Source organism: Takifugu rubripes, chromosome 7 (genome assembly GCF_901000725.2).
Source record: "Takifugu rubripes chromosome 7, fTakRub1.2, whole genome shotgun sequence".
NCBI classification, from domain to species: domain Eukaryota; kingdom Metazoa; phylum Chordata; class Actinopteri; order Tetraodontiformes; family Tetraodontidae; genus Takifugu; species Takifugu rubripes.
Window position 1 is genome coordinate 4,119,009 of NC_042291.1, and position 27,883 is coordinate 4,146,891.

A 27,883-nucleotide genomic window follows, 5' to 3' on the forward strand; every position below is an offset into this window, starting at 1 on the left:
TTACTGCCTGCAAATCAACAACTCCTACACGTTTCCGCTCAAAGTCTGCATAAAAAATGTGAAACTAACTCGGCTACCGTCAACACTCCACCTTCCAAACTCAGAGGAAATAATCCTCCCTCAGATTCGTCTAATCTGAAACAAAAATATCTGAGGTACAAGTTGTGTGTGGACAAATTCACATTTGCAAATGTGTTCTGTGTCCATAGACTCCGCCCACTCAACCAATGGATGACAGTCCACTGTTTGGAGGCGCTGGGGGCCCAGAGGAGAGCGATCAGGCTTTCTTCTCTGAGATCAGTGAGCATGACATTGAGGTTCTTCATCAACGAGAGGAAGCGCTGGTACAGATCGAAGTAAGTACGCCAACGCTTCCCCTTCGTCAACTCAGAGCACAAATATCTGTCCGTTTGTCTGTCTGTCTAGTTATATCACTTAAATGTTTCACTAAATGTTTCCCAAGTTCTTATGGCAAAGTTTATGTCAAATCAATCATTCCAATCAAAAACAATCACATTTTTCCCCTCATCCATCAGCCCTCAGAAGTTCAGAACAAGCCAAACCAAGGATTTAAGATTTTTTTTTGCAATTTAAAGAAAAAGTAAAAGTTGAAATATCACATGAATATTCAGAGTCTTTGCTGATTCAGCCATTGTGTTGAGAGCTTACTTGAACTATCACTTTACAGGGACTTGTGTATGAGTGCCATTGTTGTTATTGTAGTGAGCGGTGGATGAATGGCTGTCAGGCAAAACTAAAATAACACATCCTAGAGAGATTAAATACTGTGTTCTGTGATAGCAAAATCACACTGGATTTAGAGTCAAGCTCAAAATAAACCCTAACACACTACAGCCACCTTTGATGTAATGTCCTTAAAACAAGGCACAATGAGGCTAGTGTGTGTGGCCTCCATGTGCCTGTATTAACCCCCTACAATGCCTGAGCTTGCTGCTGATGAGGTGGTGGATGGTCTCCTGAGGGATCTCCTCCTAAAGCTGGAGCATTTGCCAACTCCAGTACAGTCTGGTGCAACATGGTGTTTGTGGATGGAGCAAGACATGATGTTCCAGATGTGCTCAACTGGATTCAGGTCTGGGAAGGGGCCAGTCCATAGCGTTAATGCTTTCATCTTGCTGGAACTGGTGACACACTCCAGCCAAATGAGGTCTAACATTGTCTTGCATTAGGAGAAACCCCACAGCCAACCGCACCAGCATATGGTCTCACAAGGGCTCTGAGGATCTCATCTCGGTACCTAATGGCAGTCAGGCTACCTCTGGCGAGCACAAGGAGGGTTGCCCCCCAAAGAAATGCCACCCTACACCATTGCTGACCCACTGCCAACTTGTTCATGCTGGAGGATGTTGCAGGCAGCAGAACATTCTCCACGGCATCTCCAGACTCCTTCACGTCTGTCACATGTGCCCGGTGTGAACCTGCGTTCATCTGTGCCAGCAGGGAATTTGCAATTCCTGGTGTGCTCTGGCAAATGCCAAATATCCTACATGGTGTTGGGCTGTAAGCACAACCCCCACCTGTGGACATTGGACCCTCATACCACCCTCATAGAGTTTGTTTCTGAGCATTTGAGCAGACACATGAACATTTGTGGCCTGCTGGAGGTCATTTTGGAGGGCTCTGGCAGTGGTTCTCCTGTTCCTCCCCGCACTATAGCGGAGGTAGCACTCCTGCGGCTGGGTTGTTGCTCTCCTATGGCCTCCTCCACATCTCCTGATATACTGGCCTGTCTTCTGGTACTGCCTCCATGCTCTGGACACTACGCTGACAGACACAGCAAACCTTCTTGTCACAGCTCGCATTGATGTGCCATCCTGGATGAGCTGCACTACCTGAATGCAGCTATAGGTAGTGCAGCTATATATATATATATATATATATATATATATATATATATATGCTGTATCAGTATCAGCAGTATTTATTGAAAAAGTATTTCACAGAAGCATCACGTTCACACGTGTGCCGAATATGACATTTTAATGCAAATATGCTTTTCTGAATTTTAACAAGCCCTCACATCCCAATCCATAATCCTGGGATTAGAATATGTTGACAGATATTCTCTCAGGGCAACATTGACTAATGCGACTGCAGCTTTTTTCATTCAAGAAACCAAACTCTGTCCTTCTGTGTTCGGTATAAAGTGCCGATGCACTAGTAGGAGCTTTGGACTTTGACTTCCTAAAGGATTTAAACGCAGGTCAGAAAGTACCTGAAAGTCACACACCAAAAATCAGTTACAGTTCATTTAGGTTCCTCCCAGGAGGCCATTTTGTGCCAAGTTTGGAGAACGTGAGCCTGCTGCCATCTTCTCCCACCTACCAAAGCTCATTAGTATTTGTCCCAGTGCTGCTCCCACTGCTGACAGACAGGGAGTCTAACCCAGTTTGAGCGCCACTCGTACAAACCCACATAGAATTATAATATTGCCGTTGGTTCCAAATGTTTAAATACTCTCATGAATATATCTGACCAGAGTGAAGATATGACCCAATCAACATGTGAAGCGTCAACGCACAGTGATTTGGCTGTAAGCTAAAATGAGCAAAGTACCTTTATTGTTGCCACATATACATAAATATGGTTCCTAGGGACAAGTGGGCTGGGGTCCCCCAGGGTGGCTGTCCAAGGGCAATGTACAAGGGCACAGTCATCCCTGCCTGCCCGTCTGCTTGACCGTCTGCCCGTCTATTTGTCTGTCTGTCCGTCCATCCGTCACAACAGAGTGTTTTAGGGGTCCATCCTAGCAGAGTTTTAGCAGGACAATATTGGCCTAAATAGAGATGTCAAGAAAAAAATATTCAAAATTAATAAATAGAATAAAGTGGTTAAGTCAGTGATGCTGCTGATCAAAAACATATTGACTTTCCTCACATGCTGCAGATGGTGATGGATGCTGATATTCTTCTGAAACTTGGTTATCAGCTAAATTAATTATATCGATGCAAATGTTCCATTCATTGTTATTACAAAGACTGAAGAGGATAATAAAGAAAACATTGAGTTCAGGTATTTCTCCTGTACAGTTATGCTGTACCAGTGTTCCAATAATGAGCTCTGACATGTTTCCAAAATGTAATTGAAGTTGGGCTAAACTATATTATGTAGAAATGTTTAATAAAAGATAATTGAGTTAGAGTCAGTTTTTCTCCATTAGTGCAGTTATTACATGTGCAGCGAGAGAAACATGGAACTGATGGCATTTTAATTAAGATTGAATTAAAACACAATAAAGTGAGTGATGAGCTGAAGGGAAATGACTTTTCTGATACCATCCTGTCATTTCTGATGTCACACTTTTATGTAAATCTGCAACATCTGAAGTGAAATAACTTTTTCAAAACAAACAAAATCTATCTACCCACCCATCTATCGATCAATGGATGGATGGACGGACGGACAGACAGACAGATACGAAAATGTCTTGCTTTGTCCATTATGTTGGCTGCTTGTTTAAAGCTGCAACGCTGCTAATATGGACATGTCCAGTGGCTAGTGAGGAGTTGATAACGGCAGATTTGAGGTGGTGTGTGTGTATGTTTTGGGGGTGGGGGGGGTTAGGCAATATTTGAGCAGAGCTGTAGGAATGGGCTCAAACTGACAGGTGGACATTTATTTACCCATTCTTTGCTGTAATTCCTAATCGTGTCATGGTGATATTGGAGCTATAATTCACCAGTAAAGCCAGTCTGGACCCAAACTTTGACCATCTTTGTGCAGAGACCCGTAATGTTCGTGGACACAGTAACTCACTGACAGAAATATAGGAAACGGTTGAATTGTCTCAGGCTTCTTCAGACAGCAGCACAATTCCAGCACAACTGTCCAAAAATGGACAGTGTCATTTGGAGAGGACGGATCGTACATCGACACACGTTAACCTTGTTTCCAATATTTTCTGCTGCGTCCTTGCTGCCCTTCAGGGTTGTTCAGCCCCTGGACTGCTGCCAAAGACGAAACATGATTTCACATTTATAAACCCTTTATTCAGTAAGGGCAGAAAGAGACGTCTCATGGTGGGGAAATGTCATCTTTTTTCCCTCCCCCCTTTTCTCACCAGTAAGCGTGCAACTAAATCTGCTTAGCGGTTTTTCTGCTGTTGCAGTGACACTGTGTCCTGTTGCCCGATGCCTTTGGGCTGGACTAGATGTGGAAAGACTTTCATATCAGCATTAAGCACACTTATCAAAGACAGTGTGCCAATGGTGGGGGAGAAAGAGTGAGCATGACAGAACAGCAGATAAACTTGGTTTTGCTTCAGTAACTTTGATCCTTCGTATCTCCACATCACTGGCTTTTTTTTTGGTTTGTTTTGTTCTAATCTCAGCCAGGATTACCATATTTGAATCCAAAGCAGGCATTTGGTAAATATTCACTGGTTGTATTTAACGATGCACCATTTCTACAATCTGATTCTAATCTTTGATCAGAAATTCCAACTTTATTTTGTAAAGAGATCCAAGGACAGCCTACATTAGACTGTGCATCAAGTCCTTAAATCTGGATAAATTCACTGACATGCATGGAGAAGTTAGGCCAGTCAGCAGAAGAAACTTGGTCAGGCGACTTCTTGACTCGCCCCCCCTGCTCCCTGATGGTATGTTCCTCTGCTGTTGTGACAGGTGCAATTTGGACCCACAAGCAGCACTCTGGAAAACTGGACCGTGGTAATGACCTTTATTAGCACACGGGCAAACAGGAACTCAGGCAGACAAGGAAACACAGGAAATAGTCTGTTCTTCAGGCTCAGGGCCCACTCAAAGTCTGTGGGTTTCAGGCTCGGGGATTGGGTCGAACAGAGCCGGAATGCGGAACCAAGGGGGGAGGACGTTAATCCTCGGAACTGTACAGTCCCGTTTACAGCGGGCAGGAGTGACAGAAAGGGGCTTACAGGAGATGAGGCTGACGATGTAGCGGAGCAGGCTGGGGACGAGCAGCAGCAAAGTCAGGGCCAGGCGGAGAAGTCAGGACCAGGTGAGCAGACAGGAAACAGAAACACTGAGGCAGAAGTCGTAGTCAGGGGCAGAAAGCAGGAAGGTTGTCCAGGGGAGGCAGGCAGAACGAAGACAGGCAGGGCCAGTAACGGGTAATCCGGCAGGGAAATAACGCTGGAAAGTCTCGCATCAAAGCAGAAGAACAACCTGGCAAAGACTGAGAGTGCAGGGGAGGCTTATAAGCAGGGCCGGTTGGGAATAAGCTGCAGCTGTGCTTGCAGGTGAGTGGAGTTGAGCTGACGGGGTGGGAGTGGCTGGCAGGTAGAGTGGAGCAGAGGCAGGGAGAGTGGAAAATTACTGGGGCAGAGGGACAGGAGGGAACTGGGGGAATGGGGCTGTGACAGCTGTAGATGGACCTACATCATCTACCTTTGTTTCTGTGGTTGTCTTTCCTGAAGCTGCAGGCTCAGCAGTTTACAGTTCTTTTTCTAGGACTGAAGACCTCCAGATTAGAGGTCATATAACTGGAGGAAACACCAGAAAAGAGCTGGTGCTGCTATTTCATCACCATCATCAACACACGAGACAGCAAATCAGGCTTGACTTTGTGCTCAGATTTACAGATAACTGTAAACCTTTACTAAATACCTTCTGACAATCTTTCATTTTTGCCAGCAGGAAACATGCAATGATGCCATAGGACCTTTTGGAGTGAACATGGCTTCCACTTCCACCTTGCTGTAGAGATGATGTCACCACTGGCTGAATGTAAATTCCAGGGTGTTTAGGAGTGCGAGGCGACACCGAACCACTTGGCACAAATAAGAAATGGTTATTTGGCGTCGACAAAAGCAACTTGAAATGACAAATGCTGACAGCAAATGATGACTAATGCGCCTGCAGAGAGCAGATGCATCAGTGAGCACCATCGAATCACAACTGATGTGACACAGTCAGTCAGTGTGTTCCTGAAACCAGTCCACCTATGCGCGGTCACAATAGCTTCTCCTGCATGACAGTACTAAAGTGCTAACCACTGCTGTTGTCACAGACCCCAAACCTCATTTAGCAGGTTTGAATGGTCCTCTCATGGAAGCATGTCAGAACTTCCCAAAGTCTTTACATACAGTTAAAATATGAAAGGGGAGTCATTAAATCTGCAGCACTGACAACACAATCGCATCCAGTCCGCTCCCAGTATCCAGTAAATATCTACATCTTCACCACTGAATCGGTGGCAGGCAGGAAATGAGTCAGCCACTAGGGTGAACTTCAAAGATCCGCTCTAAATGCCAGCTGGTTCTGTTTAAAAAGAAATGAATGATTTAATCAATGTAATGAAAATCCTCCCCATTTCCCTTTTTAAATGTAGTAACAGAAAACAACAATAACAAAAAAAACTCAAGACTGTTTCTCAAACAAAGACTTTTTGCATCTTAACAATGATTATTCACACTTGGTGACAGGAGGGTTAAAACCAGCCATAGACAGGAAGTTAGTTGGACGAGTGGTAGAGACTGCATATAAAGATTAAGGCCACTAACCGCCAAATGGAAAAGAAGACCACCCTCTGCTGGCCGGCTGCAGGTCTTCAACTGGAAGCTCAGCTCAGACTAAGAGAAAACTACACATCAATGTTTTAATCTGCATTTGAACCTGTTTATATTCAATTGATTTGCTGGAAGTCCAAGCAGATTTTATCTTTAACACTTGATGCCATAGAAGTGGGTGACTGACAGCTGAACTCAGGTCACATTCTATCTTCATTTTAGCATGACGGGAGGATGAAGCAATGTGTCATCCATCTTTATTTATGTCAACATTTGGACGAGTTTCTCTGCATCTGCTCAGAAATGCACGCAAACTAAAGTGGGAACCACCTGCGAACAGTGCTGATGAAGAAAACAGTCTGTAGTCAACGCGTTGCTGGAAGCCAAACAGGCCACAGTTGTGCTTCTCAGCCAAATGCCAAAATCAATTGGCAGCGAGATCGTCCATGAGCAGAATCTAAAGCCCATGAAATATGGAAAAGGCCACAGATTTGGCCCAAAGCCTGACCACCCACCCAGGCCTGAGGCAGGAGTAACACCCTGTGTGTGTGTGTGTGTGTGTGTGTGTGTGTGTGTGTGTGTGTGTGTGTGTGTGTGTGTGTGTGTGTGTGTGTTCGCGCCTGGTCAGCTACGCACTCCTGTTGAATTGTTTAAACACCGTGATGATGAATTGAGCCTCGATGCTTCAACGTCATATTTTTAATAGATTAACGAATTTCAGATAAATCTGTCATTCTATTACGAAATGATACAAATAACTCTTTAGGCACACTGAGGTCTGCCAGAGGCCAATTTGGCTCGAGTCAGATGGTTCTGGCCCAGTGGCAAGAGGACTGCCAGTGTCCACAACAATCGCTGCCACCTATGACGGACGGTCCGGTTGGTTCAGCAGTGGTTCTAAAGTGGAGCAAAGGGACGACCTGTGAGCAACAGATAGACACAAGGTTCACAAGCACTGATCTTATTAAAATGCTGAGAGCATGTTCAAAGCCAGTGAGAATTACCTTCACTGGACCAGAACAGGCCCATTCTACATTATGGCCAGCAAGTTCACCAACTGAACCATCCACATTTTCAGTTCAGTAAAGCATGAAACAGGAAATAACATCCAAAAAAGACTCCCTAAGTGGATACAGAACACATTTCTGAAGGTTTTGGAAAAGAATTATCACAATTACCAACAATGACACTTAATTACTAGATTTTATTATGGTCTGAGCCACTTTTTACTCTGAGCAATACTGATCTGGGGCCAAGGCTCACATGGGAATGGGGGTCATGGGGGAAGGTTGGGTGAATAAGGGTTAGTAGGAGAGGAGAGGAGAGGAGAGGAGAGGAGAGGAGAGGAGAGGAGGAGAGGAGAGGAGAGGAGAGGAGAGGAGAGGAGAGGAGAGGAGAGGAGAGGAGAGGAGAGGAGAGGAGAGGAGAGGATTACAATAGTCCAGCCTGGAAGGAACAAATGATGGAAACCAGTAATGAGATGAAGGCAATACTAAGACTGCCTCTATCCATATCATTGTGAATATTGAAATCACTTATCTTTTTGAGAACTATATTTGACAGAAACTCTCAAAATTCAGATGAAAATTCAGCGTATCACTGCATCTTGAGGGACATGGACATTTGAGTGGACTTGACTTATTTATTATTCACTAATTTTGAGTGATTCCCTTTCTTGGTTTTAAGTGTTACGATGATTTCTGGGCAGACATTTTCTATGTTATATTGTCCTTGTGCCTGACAGAGCAAAATGTGTAGGACTTCCGTTCTGTTTCCCGTTCCCCAACTCAGTTTATCATGGATTAGGACTAATAGAATGTGCTATACTTCTAGACAAGACAGAAGCTCCATTCAGGATGACGTGGATTCCATCATTTCTGATGAAGCCATGTCTCACACAAAAAAATCTGCCAGTTAGCAATGCACACACTGTTTGCTGGACACCACCTTATTAACCACCGGTGAAATGAAGACATGCTACTATTCATTTCATCACTAGTCATATTAGGGAGTGGTCTAGAGAAAAGTACGGAGTCCAACATCATCCGGGCATAATTTCACATGGACTCTACATAATTCTAGTGACTTCTGATTCTAAATAATCCACACTCACTGCCAGGAAGCTTTATGACATCTGTATTAGCCTGGCATTAAAATGGATCATGAAAAGCAAATTGGCACACTGTGGTCATGTTAAATGCTCAGCCTTTAGCATGTTCAAAAGAGGGTCTCTGTATCTCCCAATTCTTCCCATTTAAATTTTGGAGAGAGTATTTAATTTTGTTGACCTCCGGTTAGGACAAAATAGTTGCCAACCCTTCTGTATGTGTAGGTGAAATGTGGTCTCTCCACCTCAGGAGGAATGCCCAACGAGCCAGAAGAGAGGCAAATGCTAGGGTGTATCTGTTCAGCAGAAATCTTTCTTCTCCTGTCACTCCAAAAAGAGCCAATTTGACTTTGAGTTGGATAAGACTGTGATGTGCACACAGAAATGTCTGGTTAACCAGTTTTAAGACAGAGGTCCTTCATAGAGGTGGCATCAGAGTCTGTTTTGAGATCGTTTTTAAAAAGAACTGTGTTAACAGTAGTTGCATATGGTATTACATGTGGTGACTCCAATACTAAAGGCATTTCGATGGTGATCTGAGGGTGTCCAATTTTTCTCACTTCTGCGAAGTTTGTCCAGGGTATAAGAGACGGTGAGAGCCAGTTCAGCAGCAGCCTTTATTTTGCTCTTATAATGAGCAAAATTGAGTGAAAATTGAGTACAAAAGGGGTTCAAACAAGTTGAAGCAAGTTTTCTATTCATCCCTCCATCCATCCATCCTTCCATCCATCCATTCCTCCATCCTTCCATCCCTAAATCCATCCATCCCTCCATCCATCCATCCTTCCATCCATCCATTCCTCCATCCTTCCATCCCTAAAGCCATCCATCCCTCCATCCTTCCATCCCTAAATCCATCCATCCTTCCATCCCTCCATCTATCCATCCTTCCATCCATCCATCCAGCCAGCCATCAACCACTATATTTCTATCTATAATCATCTTACTGGATCAAGAACAATTGAGGTGAGCATGTTCAGTGTTTGATCCACGAATCTTATTTCCACAGAGAGACATGCTAGACGTCAGTCAGATCATGAAGGAACTGACCACCATTGTCCACGAACAAGGAGACACCATAGGTAAGACCTGTGGGCAGTTGGTGTTTTGCACATGACTAAAGATAACCTTAATGATCAGGTTTTAATCAATGGGCCTTATTAATGAGACAAGTATGAAGAGTTGTGCATGCTAAATCCAACTGTTTAACCTCTGCCTCACTGCACTGATGCAAGGATTCTTTGATGCTCTGAGGTTTTACAAGCTGTAGCCTTTTGGAGAAAATCCATTTAGAAAGGCAGACCTCTGCAAATGAGTGGCTGCACCCTGCAGTGACTTATGCAGACTCAGCCGAGCACACAGATTATAGAGTCACTGTTGCATTCTGACTTTACTCTCAATAAATGATTGCAAAAAAGCCCAACACAAAAATACACAAATATTGAGGTTATCAGAAGATAAGATGTAAACATAGTTCATAAAAAGGAGACAGTTGTCAACTGACCTTACCAGACTTATTCAATTATTGTTTATTTGAATGTTTGTTCATATTAATTTGATTCAATTTAAAGATGTGGCCATTATTGATCTGACCTTAATTGAACATTTTATGGAGATTACATATTGGAAACTGCATGTGTCAGTTCTCTCTGGATCTTCTGGCTTCCTCCCACAGCTATTTAAGGGTAAATAACTAATTAACCTCAGGTGTGACTGATGAGTTGATCCTCAATGTTCACCCTGTAGTGCCTTTGGCCAGCTAACATGTTCTAAGCTGTGAAAGACCGTGTGTGCGTGTGTGTGTGTGTGTGTGTGTGTGAGAGAACGAGAGAGAGAGAGAAAGATGGGGCAGGGGACAGAGACAGACCCTTAGCAGAGCAGTAACTTTTGTTAATTGCTGCTCTTCCTTCTAGAGCTCTTTTTGTCTGTAGACTTGAGTCAGAATAACAGGGATGACCTTTAGATGACCATGGATGACCTTTAGATGACCATGGATGACCTTTAGGAAGGAAACCTGCATCCTTCCGTTTAATGTTCTGCTCTTAACAAAGATGACCAAGGCTTGAATCAAGTGCTCTTTTTTTAAATGAAAATGTTCAATTAATTCGATTGATTATTTTTTTCCGTTTTATTATTGTGATTTTGGAATTACACTCAAATTAATACTGCTGAAACAAAGCTACACTGTCACTGAGGACTGTACTCAAAATTAGAGCTGAAAAATATCAATTACAATCTGATCACTCTCTTGATCGCTTCCATGCACCTTTTTTACGCTCGATCTGTACATTCTCCTCATGAGGTGATCAACACCTGAATGGAGGCATCAGTCAACTCCTAGACAGTCTGTGGGGCAACAAGGCACAACAATAGAGGGGCAGATTCTCATCTGCGGAACAGTCAATAACATCCAAGGCCAGATCAGCCGATGGTCATTATGGGCACAGGCTCAGGGGGCCCAAACCCACAGGGGGCCCACACCCACAGGGGGCCCACACCCACCAGCCCGCCAGAAGTTAGCTGCACACGCTGTAGGTAGCTGCCATCCAAAACACCAGCAATTGTCGGCTAACCTGGCCAGAGTTGGACCAAAGTCCGAGAACGATGACGTTTGTAGCTCACCACAAGCCGTAGCCAGATGCATTCATAACAATACTGGAATTTGAGCGGAGTTGGACCGGAGTCAGATGGAGATGCTGGAAGCATCGTGTGGATGTACCAGGTGTTGGACCTATCCAGCCTGGCTCCATGATGGGGGCTTGGTTGGTAAAGTCTGCTCACCCTCACTAATGATCTGCGGGGGGTCCAAAAATGTATGTCCAGGGGCATGATCACCATCGTCCACCCTGTATTGTAGGAGTGCAAGCTTAGTTGTCATTGCCTGCAGTAGGTCACCAGCAGAAAAAGGGTAAATTGCACGCCTTGGATGGGAGAGGAGTTACTGCCCCAAGTGGAGGACGTTAAGTATGTCTGCATCTTGTTCAAGAGTGAGGAAAAATGATCAGGATTTACAGCCTGCAGTCCTGCTGATGCTGGTGGAAATTGCTGGGGACAGGAGTGTCTGGGCATCCCTTCAGATGCTACTAACCCCAACTGATCATATATGTTAATGAAAGTGTGAATGGGTGTCTGACTATATACACTCACTTGCTAGTAAAAGCTGGGACCCTCTTTTGCCTTCAGACCTTCCTTAAATCTTAATGAAATACTTTCAATAAAGTTTTGGAAGCATTCGTTGACGATTTGTGTCCGTATTGACCTGTTAGCATCGGAGTTGCTGCAGATTTCTGGCTTTTGGCTCCTGCCTCAAAGCAGTGTCTTCTCCATCAGCCCTTAGTGCCCTCGGTCTCTGTTGATTGGTCGAACGCACACACTCACACTCACAAGTCACAACCACTGTTGCACTGTTAAATGCCAGGAGCTTTAGTAGCAAAACATCTCCTGCCAACTTTTGGATTTTCTTGAAGAATGTGAGTAATCAAGATTAATCCTAAAGCACAGCCTTTCTGACTCCATTTAAACCCTGCAAGACACAACCAGAACATTCAGATGTCCTCCATTTTGTCTTTGTATGCAGTGCTAAAGTAACAAGGAATGGTTACTCCTTAACCAATCCTACCAGTTCCTATTGTCACTGGCCAGTGAGAACACAAATGGAAAAACAGTTTTACGTTAGCACAACTGTTTTAGAGGTGGACTGTTCCTAGAACTACATTCACAGATATGCAAAAGGGGCTATTTTGCCTGATCCTGCAGAAAGTATCCACCAGATGACGTCCACTGTGGTCCTACAGGGATGAAGATGTTATCAAGAATACTCAGGAAGTCTATGACCTTAACAATACACAACTGATTTCTGATAGGGCCCAAAGTGTGTCAACACCCCCCATTACACCAGCACCAGCCTGAACCTTTGATACCAGCCAGGATGGATCTATGCTGTCATGTTGTTTACACCAGATTCTGACCAAACATCTGAATGTTGTCGCTGAAATGACCAGACCAGACAACAGTGTTGTGGTACCACGTCATATTGTGTAATAACACAAAAGCTTTCTCTTCTGTGATGGTCTGATGTATTTAGGATCAACTCTAAGATTGTGCCGGCTTACTTTCTGGACTGCAGTGATTAAAAGCTGTGAACAAGAAGAAACAATAATCACAGTTAACATAGCTGATGGATTTAACTGAGTCATATCAACATATTTTTCATTTTTTAAATGTTGAGATAAATAGGAAAGACTCCAAAGTGAATTTGCTCTTCTTTCTTCAGATAGCATTGAAGACTACATCCAGAACGCATCATCCAACGTGGACTCTGCTAATCAGGAGCTTACAAAAGCCAACGAGTATCAGGTAGAAAGTTCAGCTCAATTATTGAATTTTCTTCTGACTTTTGTGTACCTTCGTCAGCCAGGATGCCTAATAAATCCATCGCAACCGACCGCTTGATTGCTTAGGTATTGTGTATAGTGAACGTTCTTAAAACAATTACATGTTAGCCCATTGTCCATCCTCAAGGAGGCAGTGGATGCTTGCTTGACGTCAGCCTGAGATCTCATCTTTTGTAAGACACAGTTTGCTGTGTATGTGTGGTCAAGCACATGAGCGCTGTAAACCAATGACCTTGTCCAATTTATTACCACTGCATAACACACCAACGAGCACTGGGTGCAAACATGCTGAAGAGAAGACATGAAACGGTTGAGGCAACATCTGGTGCAGGTCTGATCCAACAACACTGACATGAGATGGCTAAGTAGGGGGAAGTTCCTCCAGATTCTGTCCAGAGAAACCATCTTTAAGGGATCGGACCCGACGTGCTATCCAAAGCTGTAATGAAAAGAAAAAATGGTTAATACAATCAGCTGACTTAATGCTTTGAAACTGTAAAATGCAACATCAAAGCTGCAGCACTGTGATTTTGGAAACTATCACGCACCAAAGCTACAGGTACAACGGAAGGCGTGAGCCAAACCTGACAGTGGATGCTACTCAGAGCACATTCAGACCCTTTTCGACAGGACTTTGCTCGGCTGGAGCCAGTTGCTACATTCACGTGCTGCCTAATTTTCAAAGATATTAAAGTTGCTTTCCTTCCACATAGAATGCTGTTTCACACAAACACATCGAGGGTGCCGATGTTCAGCTCACAGCCAGGGTGCATGGACAGTTCTGGACCTTACTCCCAGGAAAAAAGTACCTAAACATGAGCACATGTGCCTCCTTTCAGACTGCTTTGATTCCACTTTATAGAATCTGCGGCGCTGCTAGCTCAGTGTGTTGGGGAGCTGGGCTGAGAAGCAGAGGGTTCTTGGTTTGAGCTCCTGTGCAGACAAAACACTGAAGGTGTTCTGGTCATGGGGGAAGATGCCAGAACACCTTCAGAGCACTGCCGAAGCGCCCTTGAGCAAGGTACCGAACCCACAAATGGTCATATAGGGCACTGCGATTACCTGCTGAATCATCTGGGGTAGACCTGCCTTCACCCAGTGTGTACACGACCCGTGACCCCAAAAGGATTAAAGCGGTTAAGCTCGTCCTTTTTCTCAACACAAAGAATATTAGATTCAAATATTCTTCCACAATGACTGATGATGGTTTGGAAGTCTGCTTGAGGCTGATTACCAGCAGCTAGTGTCTGCACTATGAACCCTGGCTGATTGCATTCAGTGCAAGTTATCATACAGCTTTTGTCAACACTGACAGCATCTCACAAGCCCAAAAAAATGTGGGCAGCCCTGGCAGAAGCAGGCACAAACCCAAGTCATTTCGCTAACACCTAGCAGCTTGCAAGTTTACGAGATTACGTACGTGACTTTATTAACCTCATTGAAATCTGCTGTAATGACATTTGAAATTTGCAGTTTAGCCTCTAAGCATCTTATTCACTACACAGAGGACAGAGCATTATGGGAAACAATTGCAGGCAGAAATCAAATAGAAATGGATGGAATGAGTCTCTGTGGCTGTGGGTTTTTTCAGATTCCTCTCAGCGTCACATATTGGAGAGACATGCGAGGAGACGCCCAAGGGTCGGCTTTAGCTTTTTCCGTTTGCTGTTCTGTTTGGGCCTATCTCTGCAGGGCAGAGCTGCTGGTGCTTCTGTCTCGTCTAAGCTCTTGGCCGTGGTGAATAATGTATGGAGTGCACTTAATAAAGGATGTACATGTTTTACATAGCAGCAGCTGCATCTTGGGACACTGACAATATGTTTTATCATTATTTTTTTAAACTTTGCACATTTTTTCTTTGAATCAAACCAGACAGCCTGAGCTGCTTTTCCATATTTGCAAGGATTTACAACATTATATAAGAAGCTATTCAGTAAGAAAATGATTGCTGGGCAGTTTCCAGCGTCTGTCCTGAATGCACGGCCTTTCTGTCCACCTCCCCCCAGAACCCACCCCCACCCCATCCCTCGTCTACCGAAGGAACAAATGAGCGACTGGCAACAGCTTTCCTATTAATTGTCATTTCATTATCTCAAGGAGAGCTGAGCCGTGACAGAGCTTGCTCCGAGCAATTTAGCTCTCCACCAATCCGGAGAGCTGCTGTCCTCAAAGCTGAATGGATGGAAAAAGACAGACAGACAGGCAGACAGGCAGACAGACAGACAGACAGGCAGGCAGGCAGGCAGGCAGGCAGGCAGGCAGGCAGGCAGGCAGGCAGACAGACAGACAGGCATGAGAGACGTTAGAGACGTGAGAGGAAAGTGCAGAATCTAGTAGCTAAAAGTAATTTTAGTTTTGACTTCAGAAACTCAGATAATGAACATCCAGTCCTGAAAATCTAGCTTAGGCATATTCCATCATCTCCTGGTGGCCGGCTACACTACAGTCCTCACTGAAACATAGAAATCATGTCAAAAAAGACAGTCAGCTTGACATATTTAATCCAATCAAATTTGGTCTGAATCCATTTTCCGTGACAAAATCTAAATAAAGTTGGCTTAAGCCCACAGTTTCCCAGATCACGTCTATAATGAGTGTCAGTTCATCTGTCAATATCAGTTCTCCTCTGATGTTATCAGTTCTCCTCTGATGTTATCATGTGCATAAACCAATCTGAAATCTCAATTTTTAATAAAAAAAACACTCTGATTTTAATTGCTCCTCTACAAGTTACATCTTGACCAATGACTTGAGAGATTTGCCTTCATTTGCTGTTAGTTTATAAGAATAATCAAAGTCCATTTGACCCAACTGTCTATACAATTACCGAGAGAGTCATTTTGTACACATTAGTGCCACCTACAGGAGTGTTAATCACATCTCCATTTCTGTTTCCATCTGGAGGAAAGCTGACTGGTCTGCAGTCAGGATCCTCTCACACTCTAGAGTCAAAGATATATATATGAGGTTGCTGTCATCGCTAACAAAAAGGAGTTAGCTTCTACAGCTAGCAACCACATGCTAAATCAGCATCTTCAGTGAAACAACTTGCCTTTCTGACCAGACCTTTCACATCATCTGTATGAGGCTCGTAGATAAGGCATCCAGAATCTGCGCCAAATATCCTGGAAATGCTAATGAGGTCGTTTTTATTTACTCAGCCTGACGTGGATGTAGCGTGACATTAATGGCATCACAAATATCACATAAAAATTCAAAGCTACGAGGTGGGCGTGAGAGCACACTGAAGCGGTCTTGCTGCTTCTCTACATGCTCCACTGCACATCTCTACCGATGGTCAATTAAGTGCGGATGGCATTTTCATCGGGCGCCCCGCCTCATCTGCTCACTTTACACTGAAAATAAATTGAATCTATAATCCATTATCTGGAAGTAGATTACTCCCTTGGGCTGCAAGTTTTTCTAGTTGCAGCGATGTTTTATCACCTCATCCGTGTTCAGTGGACCTCAATGAACTCTGATTGTTGACTGCTGCACAAGATGGTAGATAATTGCCAATAAAACACAGATGTTCCTGCAATCAAATGAACAAAAGATGCAACAAGAAGGAAAGAAAAACCGATGAAAGGCACTGTCAACTTCTTATTGATTACATGTGATTTCATTGTTAAAGCTGAAGTCCACGTGTCTCTGAAACTGAAAGTTTCATCGTTTGTGTCTGAACAAGCTTCCCCCACCCTTCATCTACCTCTACGTCATCAGCTGATGCGATCCTGCAGCAGTAACTAGGTTAATGTTTCATGTTACACAACAAAATTCTTGTTTTTCTGTGTCACAACTCTCAAATGGAGTAAAAATCAGTGTTGTCTGGAGACAGAATGAAATTATCATCATTACTTCTGACTGGTTTAGTCACCTCCAAATGTCGCCTTTGCTTCCTTTATTCAGATCTACATGTCTTTTACAGGTTACCATGATGACAAGTCCAGCTAAAACCTGGAAGCAGGAATTCTAATACTTTTTCAGTAAAATGGAAAATTTTGTCAAAATAAAATAATCAAAATGGGACTTAAACCCTACCACGGAGGGTGCCCTTTTTGCCGGTGATTCTTTTTCTATTGCTGTGCCTCCACGGCAGGGTGCTCTTGACGTCGAAATCTTCAGAAGTGTACTCAGACAGACCTTATTGGAGGGTTGTTTATGGAGTCTGTTTGCTGAAGCAGTTGGCTATGATTTGAAAGACTGTGTTAAATCATCCTGGCATAAAATCCACCAAATCTTAAAGATACAAAATGGCTGTAGGCTGTCCCGACCTTACTGCTAGGTCGTCTTCCATATATACAGCAATGACAGCTTTTGTCATTTTCAGTTCTTGAAATGACCAAATTTAATAATTATTTACACAAAACCACAAAGAAGATTAGATTCTCAATCATCCAGATCATAGTTATCAACCAGAAAACAACCAGATAAAAAATGCACACATTGGTTTCTGTTAGAAGCATTTAAGGTCGCCTCTGCACTTCAGCCTATGAGGGCACGTTCTACAATATGAAACACATTAAAAACGTTTGGAAAAGTTTGGAACATTATTGGAAAAGATGTGACCTGGAGAGTAATGGAAAGTCATTTATAGGGTCTAAATGACTCCTGCTATGAGAAATGACCCTTTGAACCTTGACCTCGGGGCCATATTTGAAGGCTTAGAATTCCCAAACAAAATAAAACAATGAATAAACCATCTTGAACTTCAAGAAGGTAATTAGGAGAATGGAGTTAGATCTGAAAGATCACAAAAGAAATCACTGGGCTGCATGACAAATGGAAGGAAGCAAATGTGTGGAAAATGTGGCCAGAAGAGCTGGATGAAGAATAAGAAAAGTGTTCAGAAGAAGTTGAAGAACAACTCATCACCTGATGATGATGATGATGACAATGACGACGATGATGATGACAATGACAATGACGACGATGACAATGATGCTGAGGAAAGACTCTCATGTTCCTCAGACTGAGCACCATTAATCAGATTATGATTGACATCACGTCACCGTGGCTACCCTGACGCCACTGCACACACCCCAAAGATGGGCTATGTTGTCAGCGTCAGTAGCGCTGTCAGTATCAGCTGGTGGCTCCCGCATCACAGCCGATGCCACGTTGCTGCTGAACAGAAGTGCAGTGACAGCTGCTGGAAGATTGACAGCACAGCAGTTTGTAAACTTGATTGGTTGCAGATTAAGCAGCTGAAGCACCAGAAGATAATAAGCAGAATGCTGACGATGCAACCAGGTTCATCCATTGCTCCCTTTTTGCTTCCAACAGGATCCGATAAGTCTGCTAACCCTCTTCATTTGTGTAAAAATCCCATTTTTTCCTGTGGTGCTGCTGATGCAGGTTCTGCTCCCACCTCACCATCTTCTTTGATTCAATCCATCTTTTTTCAAAAATGATGTTTACAGGAAATTCACAAATATGGATACCAGAGACATGCTAGTTGGTGCTTCTGGAGTTTCCCCCTGAACATCTGAATCAGGGTGTGTGGAGGACTTTTATGTAAATGTGATTAATCTGATTACAGCTCGGCTCTAAACTTTATTTATTTTATGGACGTTAAAAATATCATGAGCAGATATGATAAAGGGGAAATTATGGTGGAGTTGCATTATTGCTGTTTTATGAGGATGTTCCTCACGTTGTTTTTTCTTTCAGGGGCACATTTGTCATCTGTGTAATAAAGACAAAGATGACATCCTCTATTTTAGGATCAGTCCAGTCAGCTTTGATTGTTTGAATTGTCACAAGAAAATTCTTTGGTTGTTGAAGTAAAACCCGAGAATTATGGAAAAGTTCTTATATGAACAATCTCATCTTTGGCTTTCTTAAGAAAAGAAAAAGATAGAGGACTTCTTAACTTCGGAAGTCGTCTATCTTTCAATGACAGATTCCTTTCTTTTAGCCGAATGTTTCAGTTCACATTCAACCCACAGTGACAGTGGTGAATATGATTAAAGTTTGAGCGTGTGAATGAGGCGCACATTTCTCAATTGCACATGAGATGTTGTATTTAGAGAAATCCCTCAGGTCGCTGATTTTATGCTAATTCTTTTAGTAGAAGTATAAAAGAAATTCTTAAGTGCTGTTTAGGTTTCTTCCATTTAATGTTGAAATAGCTGATAATGTGCCTACTTTGTGGTGCACTCTGGTTTTCACTGATGGGTAACCCTAACCTGACTATAAAATTGCTCGGTCACTTGCAAACATAGAGCTTCAGCTTACTCACATTCCAGGATTCTGTGACCTCAGCAGAACTGCACGTTGCCCTCTCCTGTCGAGTAGCTATGATGGCGAGAGTATTGAATTCGGGTCAAAGGACAGTAGCATCCATTTTGACGAGTCAGATAGATTTGGCGATTTTTTTCTTCGTCAGCCTCTGACCTCCACTGTGCAATGACTTCGGTTGCAGCCAAGTGTGAAACGTGGTGATGAAGCTTAGCAAAAGTGAGTCTTGGGCCAGTACTCTGTCAGAAAAAGATGAATTGTTCTGTGCAGGGTTGAGAGCATCCCCTCGTAGTGGGTTTCAAATGTCTGGAAGCTTTGTTCATAGGAGAGGAAAATGGTCGTGTACATTTGACCTTTGTCTGTTATCATGAAGAGCCAGATTGAGCACAAATTCATTCATTGTCCTTCTCTTCCGGTGCTCATGAGCTCTGCATTTTGATGAGATCACGGCCTGAAACTGTCAAATCTCTCCTAACCTGCTCTGAACATGTGTCTGCACACCTGTCTGCTGTGAACATCTGTCGTCACACCTGCCTTCCTTGAAAAACATCAAAATCAACCACCCTTGTTCCTCACCTGCGGACAAATGTGAAATGCACTTTTTTATATTTCTGATCCACTGCTGTCTCTGTTGCTTTTAAAAGTGGTACCATAGAGATTAAGTGTATACAACACTTACCAAGCAGACGACGCGTCCTCGGTCCTTTGTTTAACGGAGGTGAAAATGGTACCGTGCCCGCACTGATATGGATCCCACCATGAGTGACATTAGCTTCCTAATCTCATTGATGCTAAAAAGAGCCTTTTTGCAACAAATAATTTTCTGAAACACGACTGAACAAACCCATATGATCCTGAAGATTGGATCCCACCAAATAAAAGCTGAGAATCCAATAAGACTCGAAAGCGCACACAGACATGCACATGGTTTTAATTCGATTGAAAATATTGATCTAAACATGTGAACACATCTTAGTTTTATAACTAATCAACCAGCATGACACAATATTTCCAAACAGCCGCACTCATGACAGCTGACGCAAGAGTATTGAGCACATGTTCATTTTGACCAGTCCCTTGACTGAATATTAAAAAAAGGGCTCGTTCTGTGTGAAGATCAAAGGCTCGACCCGCTCTGTCTGGGGGAAAAAAAGTCCTTTGTTACACTAAACCCTTTTTTGTTCCCTCGTCTCTCCCTTATTTATTCCCTTGTTTTCCTCAAATACAGCAGCAGGAAGCTGGATGAATAAAAAAAGCAGTAGGCGCTGGAAGAGAAAGGGAGTATGGAGAGAGGGAGAGAAGGAGGACGACAGAAAGTTTAGGAGGAAACGTGTGAGAGAGCTGGAGAATCTGTGGTGGCCAGCTGCAAGAGGGGAGATAGTGTAGAAAGGCTTTTAATTCTCAATCCCCACAGAGCCTTTGAAAATTACCAATCTTCTTATCACAGACGCAGGGCTGCTTATGCAAATTGTTGTGGAGTGGAACGTTTAAACGGAAAATTACTCGACAGCATTTTTCCCTCCTCCCTCCTCTTCCTCTCTCCCTCTCTCCACACAGAAAGCCTGTTTTGAGTCTCAGATAAGAAGATGAATTGCTCTCTTCCTGCTTTGAAGCACGTCAGGATTTAAGGACTCCAGCCTGGACTCTGCTCTAATGCTGCTGCTCCTGCTGCCTTTGTAGCAGAAAACAGGCAGAAAAGAAAAAAAGCATTTCAAAACAACATAGATTGTGTGCTTCAACATGCCGTCACCACCGGAGGAGCCGAGCAAACACAAACACAGCCCAAAGCCTTCACTCTTAAGACGTTTCTCTCATTCTCACACACACCAAAATAACTCACATTGAGGATGATGGATGGATGGATGGATGGATGGATGGATGGATGGATGGATGGATGGATGGATGGATGGATGGATGGATGGATGATGGGTGGTGGATGGATGGATGGATGAATGGATGGATGATTGATGATGGATAGATGGATAATGGGTGGATGATGGATGGATGGATGGATGGATGGATGGATGGATGGATGGATGGATGGATGGATGGATGGATGGATGGATGGATGATGGATTGATGATGGATGGATGAATGGAAGGATGGATTGATGATGGATGGATGGATAATGGGTGGATGATGGATGGATGGATGGATGGATGGGTGGATGATGGATGGATGGATGGATGGATGGATGGATGGATGGATGATGGAACGTGTGGTGTGCTGATTCATGCCTGATGGACTGACTCTTCTGTCCCCTCAGAGGCAGCTGAGGAAGAGGAAGTGCTACCTCCTGGTGGTTGGTGTCATCACCCTCACAATCCTCATCATCATTGTTGCTGTCTCAGCCAGAAAATGAGATGTGCTCACTGTGGTAAGATGAATCTACAGGTGCACCACTCTCCCCACCTCAACAATGTTAAACAGACTTCTATTCAAAACACACAGAGTAAATGATGAATACAGAGGATTCATCCATACAGAAAAGTTAAAATGCTGAAAACAAATATTGATGTATATTAATATTGATATCTGAAGCTGGCTATATTTCCAAGTTGACTTTTGTTCTTATATACAGAAAGGGTTAAGGGACTGTATAAACTGGAACAGAAAAGATAAATCGACTGGGTATAGTGGGACAGAGAGGGTAAATGACTAGTCAAGTTGAAGTCGTAGTCCTACTACTAATAGTAAGGAAGAGAGGAGAGGAGAGGAGAGGAGAGGAGAGGAGAGGAGAGGAGAGGAGAGGAGAGGAGAGGAGAGGAGAGGAGAGGAGAGGAGAGGCAGCGATAACCCAGCAGGGTTATAGCCTCGGCCTATAGGCTTCAAAATGTTGGTGGAGGAGATCTAATAGGTACTGGAGGAACAAAGGAGTGGGGGTTCTGTAGGTGAGGAGGAGCTCACAGGGGATGCGAAATTCACATGGAACCAGTGAAGATGGGGGTGATATGTTTCAAGGGCTTGGTGAGGATGAGAACCTTTGCAGCTGTGTTCTGGAATAAAAGAGTCTGTCAAGGGTTTGGCTCAGTACCCTGTACAGGACTCCACTGCAGATGGCTGGTGATGAAGGCGTATGTGAGAGTCTTAGTGATGGAATTTGAAAGTGACAGAGTCGGGAGTTTTTGAGGTGGAATTATGCAGATTTGGTGACGATCTGATATGTGACTGGGAGGAAAAGGTGGAGTCCAGGATGATGCTGAGATTGTGACCTTCCGGAAGTTGAAAGATGAAGCAGCCTTTGGCCTGGAGGAGAACATCCTCAACCTTTGGAAGCAGTGCCTTAGGAGCCAAAACTATGAGCTCTGTTTTTCCTACTGTTGAGGTTGAGTAGGATGGATAAAATCCATGATTTTATTTCCTGTAGAGGGTTGACTAGAGGCCCAGGATGAAGCTGAGTGCATGGTGCAGTGCTGAGATAAAGATGAATATTGTCGACATAACAGCGGAGATTTAGTCCATGATGAAATGGGAAGCTGATTAGTTCAGTTAATTTAAAGGAAAACTCATGTGCCTAGTTTGCTTGGAGACACTATCACCCATCAAAGATTCTACCTAAATTGCCACCACAACTCTTTGCACACATTAAATACGTGAATCTTAAGTAAGATCTCTGCCTCAACTGGACTTGTTAGGGTTTCTTGAAGACATTTGACCTTCTCCCCAGAAGTTAAATACAAGAAGCATGGTAAAGGTGCCAGGGCTGCTCTCATAGCTGACCTCAAATCAAAACTAGACAATCAACAGCATTTTTTTTGTAATGCAGCCATGAAACAGAATCACAGAAGGCATCGTATGCTGTTTCATTGGAGCTTGCCAAAGCAACCTGTCAGATGGTAAAATTATGAAGAGCTGTAAATGGCCAGAGCTTTTGTGCTCTTTATCTCAATGTACAAAAACTTGTGGATTTTTTTTACATTCCCGGTCATGTTGAGGGGAAGATGAAAACAAGCACTTGCCTTGGTGGCAAGTACAAATGTGATGCTCTCAGCCTGCTGCTGATTTTTATTCAAAGCTGTTTATAGTGTTGCGTATGGTGACTTGGACATGATATAGGCTGTTATTACGGATGGGGCACCCACAATGCAGAGAAGAGGCATCAGCTTCGCGTCAATGTTGCGTGAACAGCCCTATACTACACTGTATAAAACATAAGGTGGGCCTCAGAGTAGGACTATTATTTTTTCCTTTTTGAGTGACATGCAGAAATAACAGGCAACTTTTAACAGTTACTTTATTTCTTCCTACAGGAGTAGAAAGACTCTGAACTTTCACCCAGTTGTGTACTTGGTGACTAAAGTAACAAATCTTAGCAGAAGAGGTTACAGATACCTCATACCAGGAAAATGTACTGCTTTTTTGGACACCAAAGTCTAATGGATATTTTGGAAGAATTTTTTGGAGCATTTTTGTTCGTACTTCGCTCAGAAATTCCAAAGTCTTTGGAAAACAGAGTTGATGATATTACTGCTTACTGCAGAAGCAAAGAGATGGTGTTTCTATGTGACATAACATTCCTTACTGACATTAGTTTACGCCTAAATAACCTCAACGCAAAGTTGCAGGAAAAAAGTTGAGAGACCTAGGGCAGTGGTCAGTGGCCTCTAGTTGGTGAAGGGGAGGGGGGGGGTAGGCAGTTGATGGTGGTGAACACTGTAAAGGTGGGAAAATATTGTGGGATGGAGAAGGTATATGGACTGGCTATACTGGGACAGCCAGGGTGTGTGTGTGTGTGTGTGTGTGTGTGTGTGTGTGTATGTATGTATGTATGTCTGTATATGTGTGTGTGTGGTGCCTCCTTCCTTCAGACTCGGGTCCTCTACCAGAGGCCTGGGAGTCTGAGGGTTCTGCTGAGGGATCTTAGCTGTTCCTAGGACTGCGCTCTTCTGGACAGAGATCTCTGATAAGGGTTCCTGGTATCCGTGGGAGCCATCTACTCAGGTTGGGTGTTACTGCCCCTAGTGTCCCGATCACCACTAGGACCACTGTTGCCTTCATGCCCCACATTCTCTCTATCTCCTTTAGCCCTTGGTACTTCTCCAGCTTCTCGTGTTCCTTCTTCCAGATGTTGCTATCACTCGGGATTGCTACATCTATCACCACCACTGTCTTTTGGTGTTTATCCACCATCACTATGTCAGGCTGGTTGGCCACCACCATCTTGTCAGTCTGGATCTGGAAGTCCCACAGGATCTTGGCCTGCTTGTTCTCCACCACTTTCGGGGGTGTCTCCAACCTGGACCCTGGGACCTCCAGCCCATAGTCAGTGCAGATGTTCCTGTACACTATGCCAGCCACCTGGTTATGCCGCTCCACGTATGCCTTGCCTACTAGCATCTTGCCCCCTGCTGGGATGTGCTGGACTGTCTCAGGGGCATCTCCACACAGTCTGCACCTGGGGTCTTGTCTGGTATGGTAGACCCTGGCCTCTATTGCTCTGGTGCTCAGGGCCTTTTCTTGTGCAGCTATAATTAGTGCCTCTGTGCTGTCTTTCAGTCCGGCCTTTGTCAGCCACCGGTATGTTTTCTCGATATCAGCCACTTCCTCAATTTGTCGGTGATACATTCCATGCATGGGCTTGTCCTTCCATGATAGCCCCTCAGGTTCCTCCTCCTTGGTGGGCTTTTGTTGCCTGAGGTATTCACTCAGCAGTGGGTCAGTGGGGGCCATCTTCTTGATGTATTCTTGGAGGCTTGTTGTTTCCTCCTGGACAGTAGTTCGGACACTTACTAGTCCTCGGCCCCCTTCCTTTCGCTTTGTGTACAGCCTCAGGACACTGGACTTAGGGTGAAACCCTCCGTGCATGGTGAGGAGCTTCCTTGTCTTGATGTCAGTGGCTTGTATCTCTTCCAGTGGCCAGGGTATTATGCCAGCAGCGTATCTGATTACTGGCAGGGCGTAGGTGCTTATGGCCTGGATCTTGTGCTTACCATTCAGCTGACTTTTCAGGACCTGTCTTAATCTCTGCAGGTATTTGGCTGTGGCTGACCTCCTAGCTGCCTCCTCATGGTTACCATTTGCCTGCGGGATCCCCAGGTATTTGTAGCTGTCCTGCACATCTGTGATGTTCCCTTCAGGTAGTTCAACCCCGTCAGTTGCGATCACCTTTCCCCTTCTAGATATCATCCACCCACATTTGTCTAGCCCGAATGACATTCCGATGTCTTTGCTGTAGATCCTAGTGAGGTGAATCAGGGAGTCGATGTCACGCTCGTTCTTGGCATACAGCTTGATGTCATCCATGTAGAGGAGGTGGCTGATGGTTGTTCCACTTCGGAACTGTTACTCATAGCCACTCTTGGTGATGATCTGGCTGAGGGGGTTTAGGCCTATGCAGAACAGCAGGGGGGACAGAGCATCTCCTTGATATATGCCACATCTGATGCTCACCTGCACAATTGGCTTTGAGTTGGCCTCCAGAGTCGTGTTCCACAGCTCCATGGAGTTCTGGATGAACTCTCTTAGTGTCCTGTTGATGTTATACAGCTTTAGGCACTCTAGTATCCATGTGCGCGGCATTGAGTCATAGGCTTTGTTGTAATTAATCCAGGCAGTGCACAGGTTGGTGTGCCGCATCCTACAGTCCTGGGCGATTGCCCTGTCGACCAGTAGCTGGTGCTTGGCACCTCTGGTGTTGTTCCCTATGCCTTTCTGTGCTCTGCTCATGTATTGATCAATGTGCCTGCTGATCTTAGCCGCTATGATGCCTGATAGGAGCTTCCATGTGGTGCTGAGGCAGGTTATGGGCCAGTAGTTGGACGGTATTGTGCCCTTCTGGGGGTCCTTCATTATGAGGACTGTCCGGCCTTGGGTTAGTCACTCTGGGTGGTCCCCTGATGTTAGCAGCTGGTTCATCTGTGCTGCCAGTGTATATATAGATATAGATATATATAGAGTATATATCTATATCTATATATAGATATATAAAAAAACATATATATATAAGTCAAAACTTCATCAACACACACACACACACACAGTATATATATAGATATATAAATATCTATCTATCTATATATATAGATAGATAGATATCTATATCTATCTATATATATACTGTGTGTGTGTTGATGAAGTTTTGACTTATATATATATGGTTTTTATAAAAACTAAAAACCCTCACCTGTTTATTTTAAACCTTGTTCCACCTTGTTGCTAAGGAACTAAATATTCCAGAAATTCCTCATGTGGAAAATGTTTGCACCTCAGTGTTGCAGCAGCCAAGTCTGTAATTTGGTATTCCAAAGTGGGATGATTAATGTGTCCTCCCTGAGAAAATAAACAAAACTTTAATTAGACAAATATACTCTCCGCATTTATCATTGTGGAAAAAAGACTGATAGTGTGCTAATTAAAACTGTTCCAGTACGAAAATTTGAGAATCGTCTATTTGTTCTACTACAAAGAGTTCAAATATGTTCACTCCAATTCAATGGCCCAAATGATTTTTTTTATTTAATTACTAAATCATGTCTGTCAGATTGTATCATAACATCATATCAAATATCAAAATCCTAAATAAGGTGTGGTTAGATGGTCATGCTGTACTCGGGACCGGCTCTAGTGTGTTGACTACCTTTGTACTAAATGGGTTGGCTGCTGGTTTTGCAGAAAACAAGGTTGTTCTCCGAATTGTATCACTGGGGTCATCATGGTAACAGTAGCTTCTATACAGCTAGTTTTTGTCTGTTTATAGGGAAGTTTTAGAGCTAACTGGGTCCTCTCTTCGTCATAAAACCAATTAATCAACATAGTTGAGGCATTTTTACAACTATATAACCACAACAAACATCCAACAACAAGGACTAATGTGTGTAACCATACAGCTAACGAATCCGCACAGTGTCACACAGAAGTCTTACTGCCCGTAAACAAACACAGTTCATGTGTGCATACATTACAATAAATCAGTGATAGCCTTGGCTGGTCTCCAATGTCTCTTCTTTTCAAACTCTTTTTTTTAACTCATGTACATGCGGTCAAAAGCCATCAGTGCATCGATTTTGACATCAGGACTTTTCTGAGTGCACAGAGTAGGAGAAATTAAAATAGGCCTTAACATACAAGACCCAAACTGATATTTATGAGTATGCCATGTCTATGTCAGCCTATATAAACAAATGCATGACAGACATCAGTGTCATAAACTCAGCCTTTAAGTCTGGTGATAAGGTGGAACAGAGGAGAGCCAGAGCGAATATGAACCCAGCCATCTGCTCCACTCTTCAACTGAGCCTGCACATGTGGAGGATAAGAACATGCACTTGTTGAATCAGAATCAGAATCAGAGTACTTTATTGATCCCTTTAGGGGGTGTCCATCAGGGAAATTAGCATCTCCAAAAAAATGTACAGCACTGTACAAAAATTACCCACCACCATTACACACCATTTAACCTATTAAAGATAATAAAAATAGAGTAAAATAAGAAATAAAATAGAATAAATTAAAAATAGAATATAAATATAAAACTATAAAAATGTAAATAAATGAACTGAATGAATGGATGGATGAATGAATGGATGTCACAGTAGTATGTTATGTTATTCCAGTGTTATTATTCCAGTCCTTCTGTTGGCCCTCCTCGCCCCCAGTGAGGAGTTGAACAGTCTGATGGCTCGGGGGATGAAT

General features: G+C 43.5%; 1 protein-coding gene across 6 annotated transcripts in view; it reads left to right on the forward strand.

Annotated features, from left to right (window-relative positions):
- Window positions 1-27,883, forward strand: part of tsnare1 (T-SNARE Domain Containing 1) — a 99,934-nt gene that overhangs the window by 29,667 nt on the left and 42,384 nt on the right. For 3 of the 6 annotated variants that reach the window (XM_029839162.1, XM_011605177.2, XM_029839161.1), the window contains exons 8-11: window positions 210-356; window positions 9,625-9,697; window positions 12,889-12,971; window positions 21,519-21,629. In XM_029839162.1, the coding sequence (XP_029695022.1) occupies window positions 210-356; window positions 9,625-9,697; window positions 12,889-12,971; window positions 21,519-21,614 (399 nt within the window). In that variant the 3' untranslated portion in view covers window positions 21,615-21,629. Of the gene's footprint in view, window positions 1-209; window positions 357-9,624; window positions 9,698-12,888; window positions 12,972-16,937; window positions 17,020-20,809; window positions 21,116-21,518; window positions 21,630-27,883 lie in introns of those variants that run through there. The other 3 variants (XM_029839163.1, XM_011605178.2, XM_029839164.1) reach the window with 3 other exon arrangements.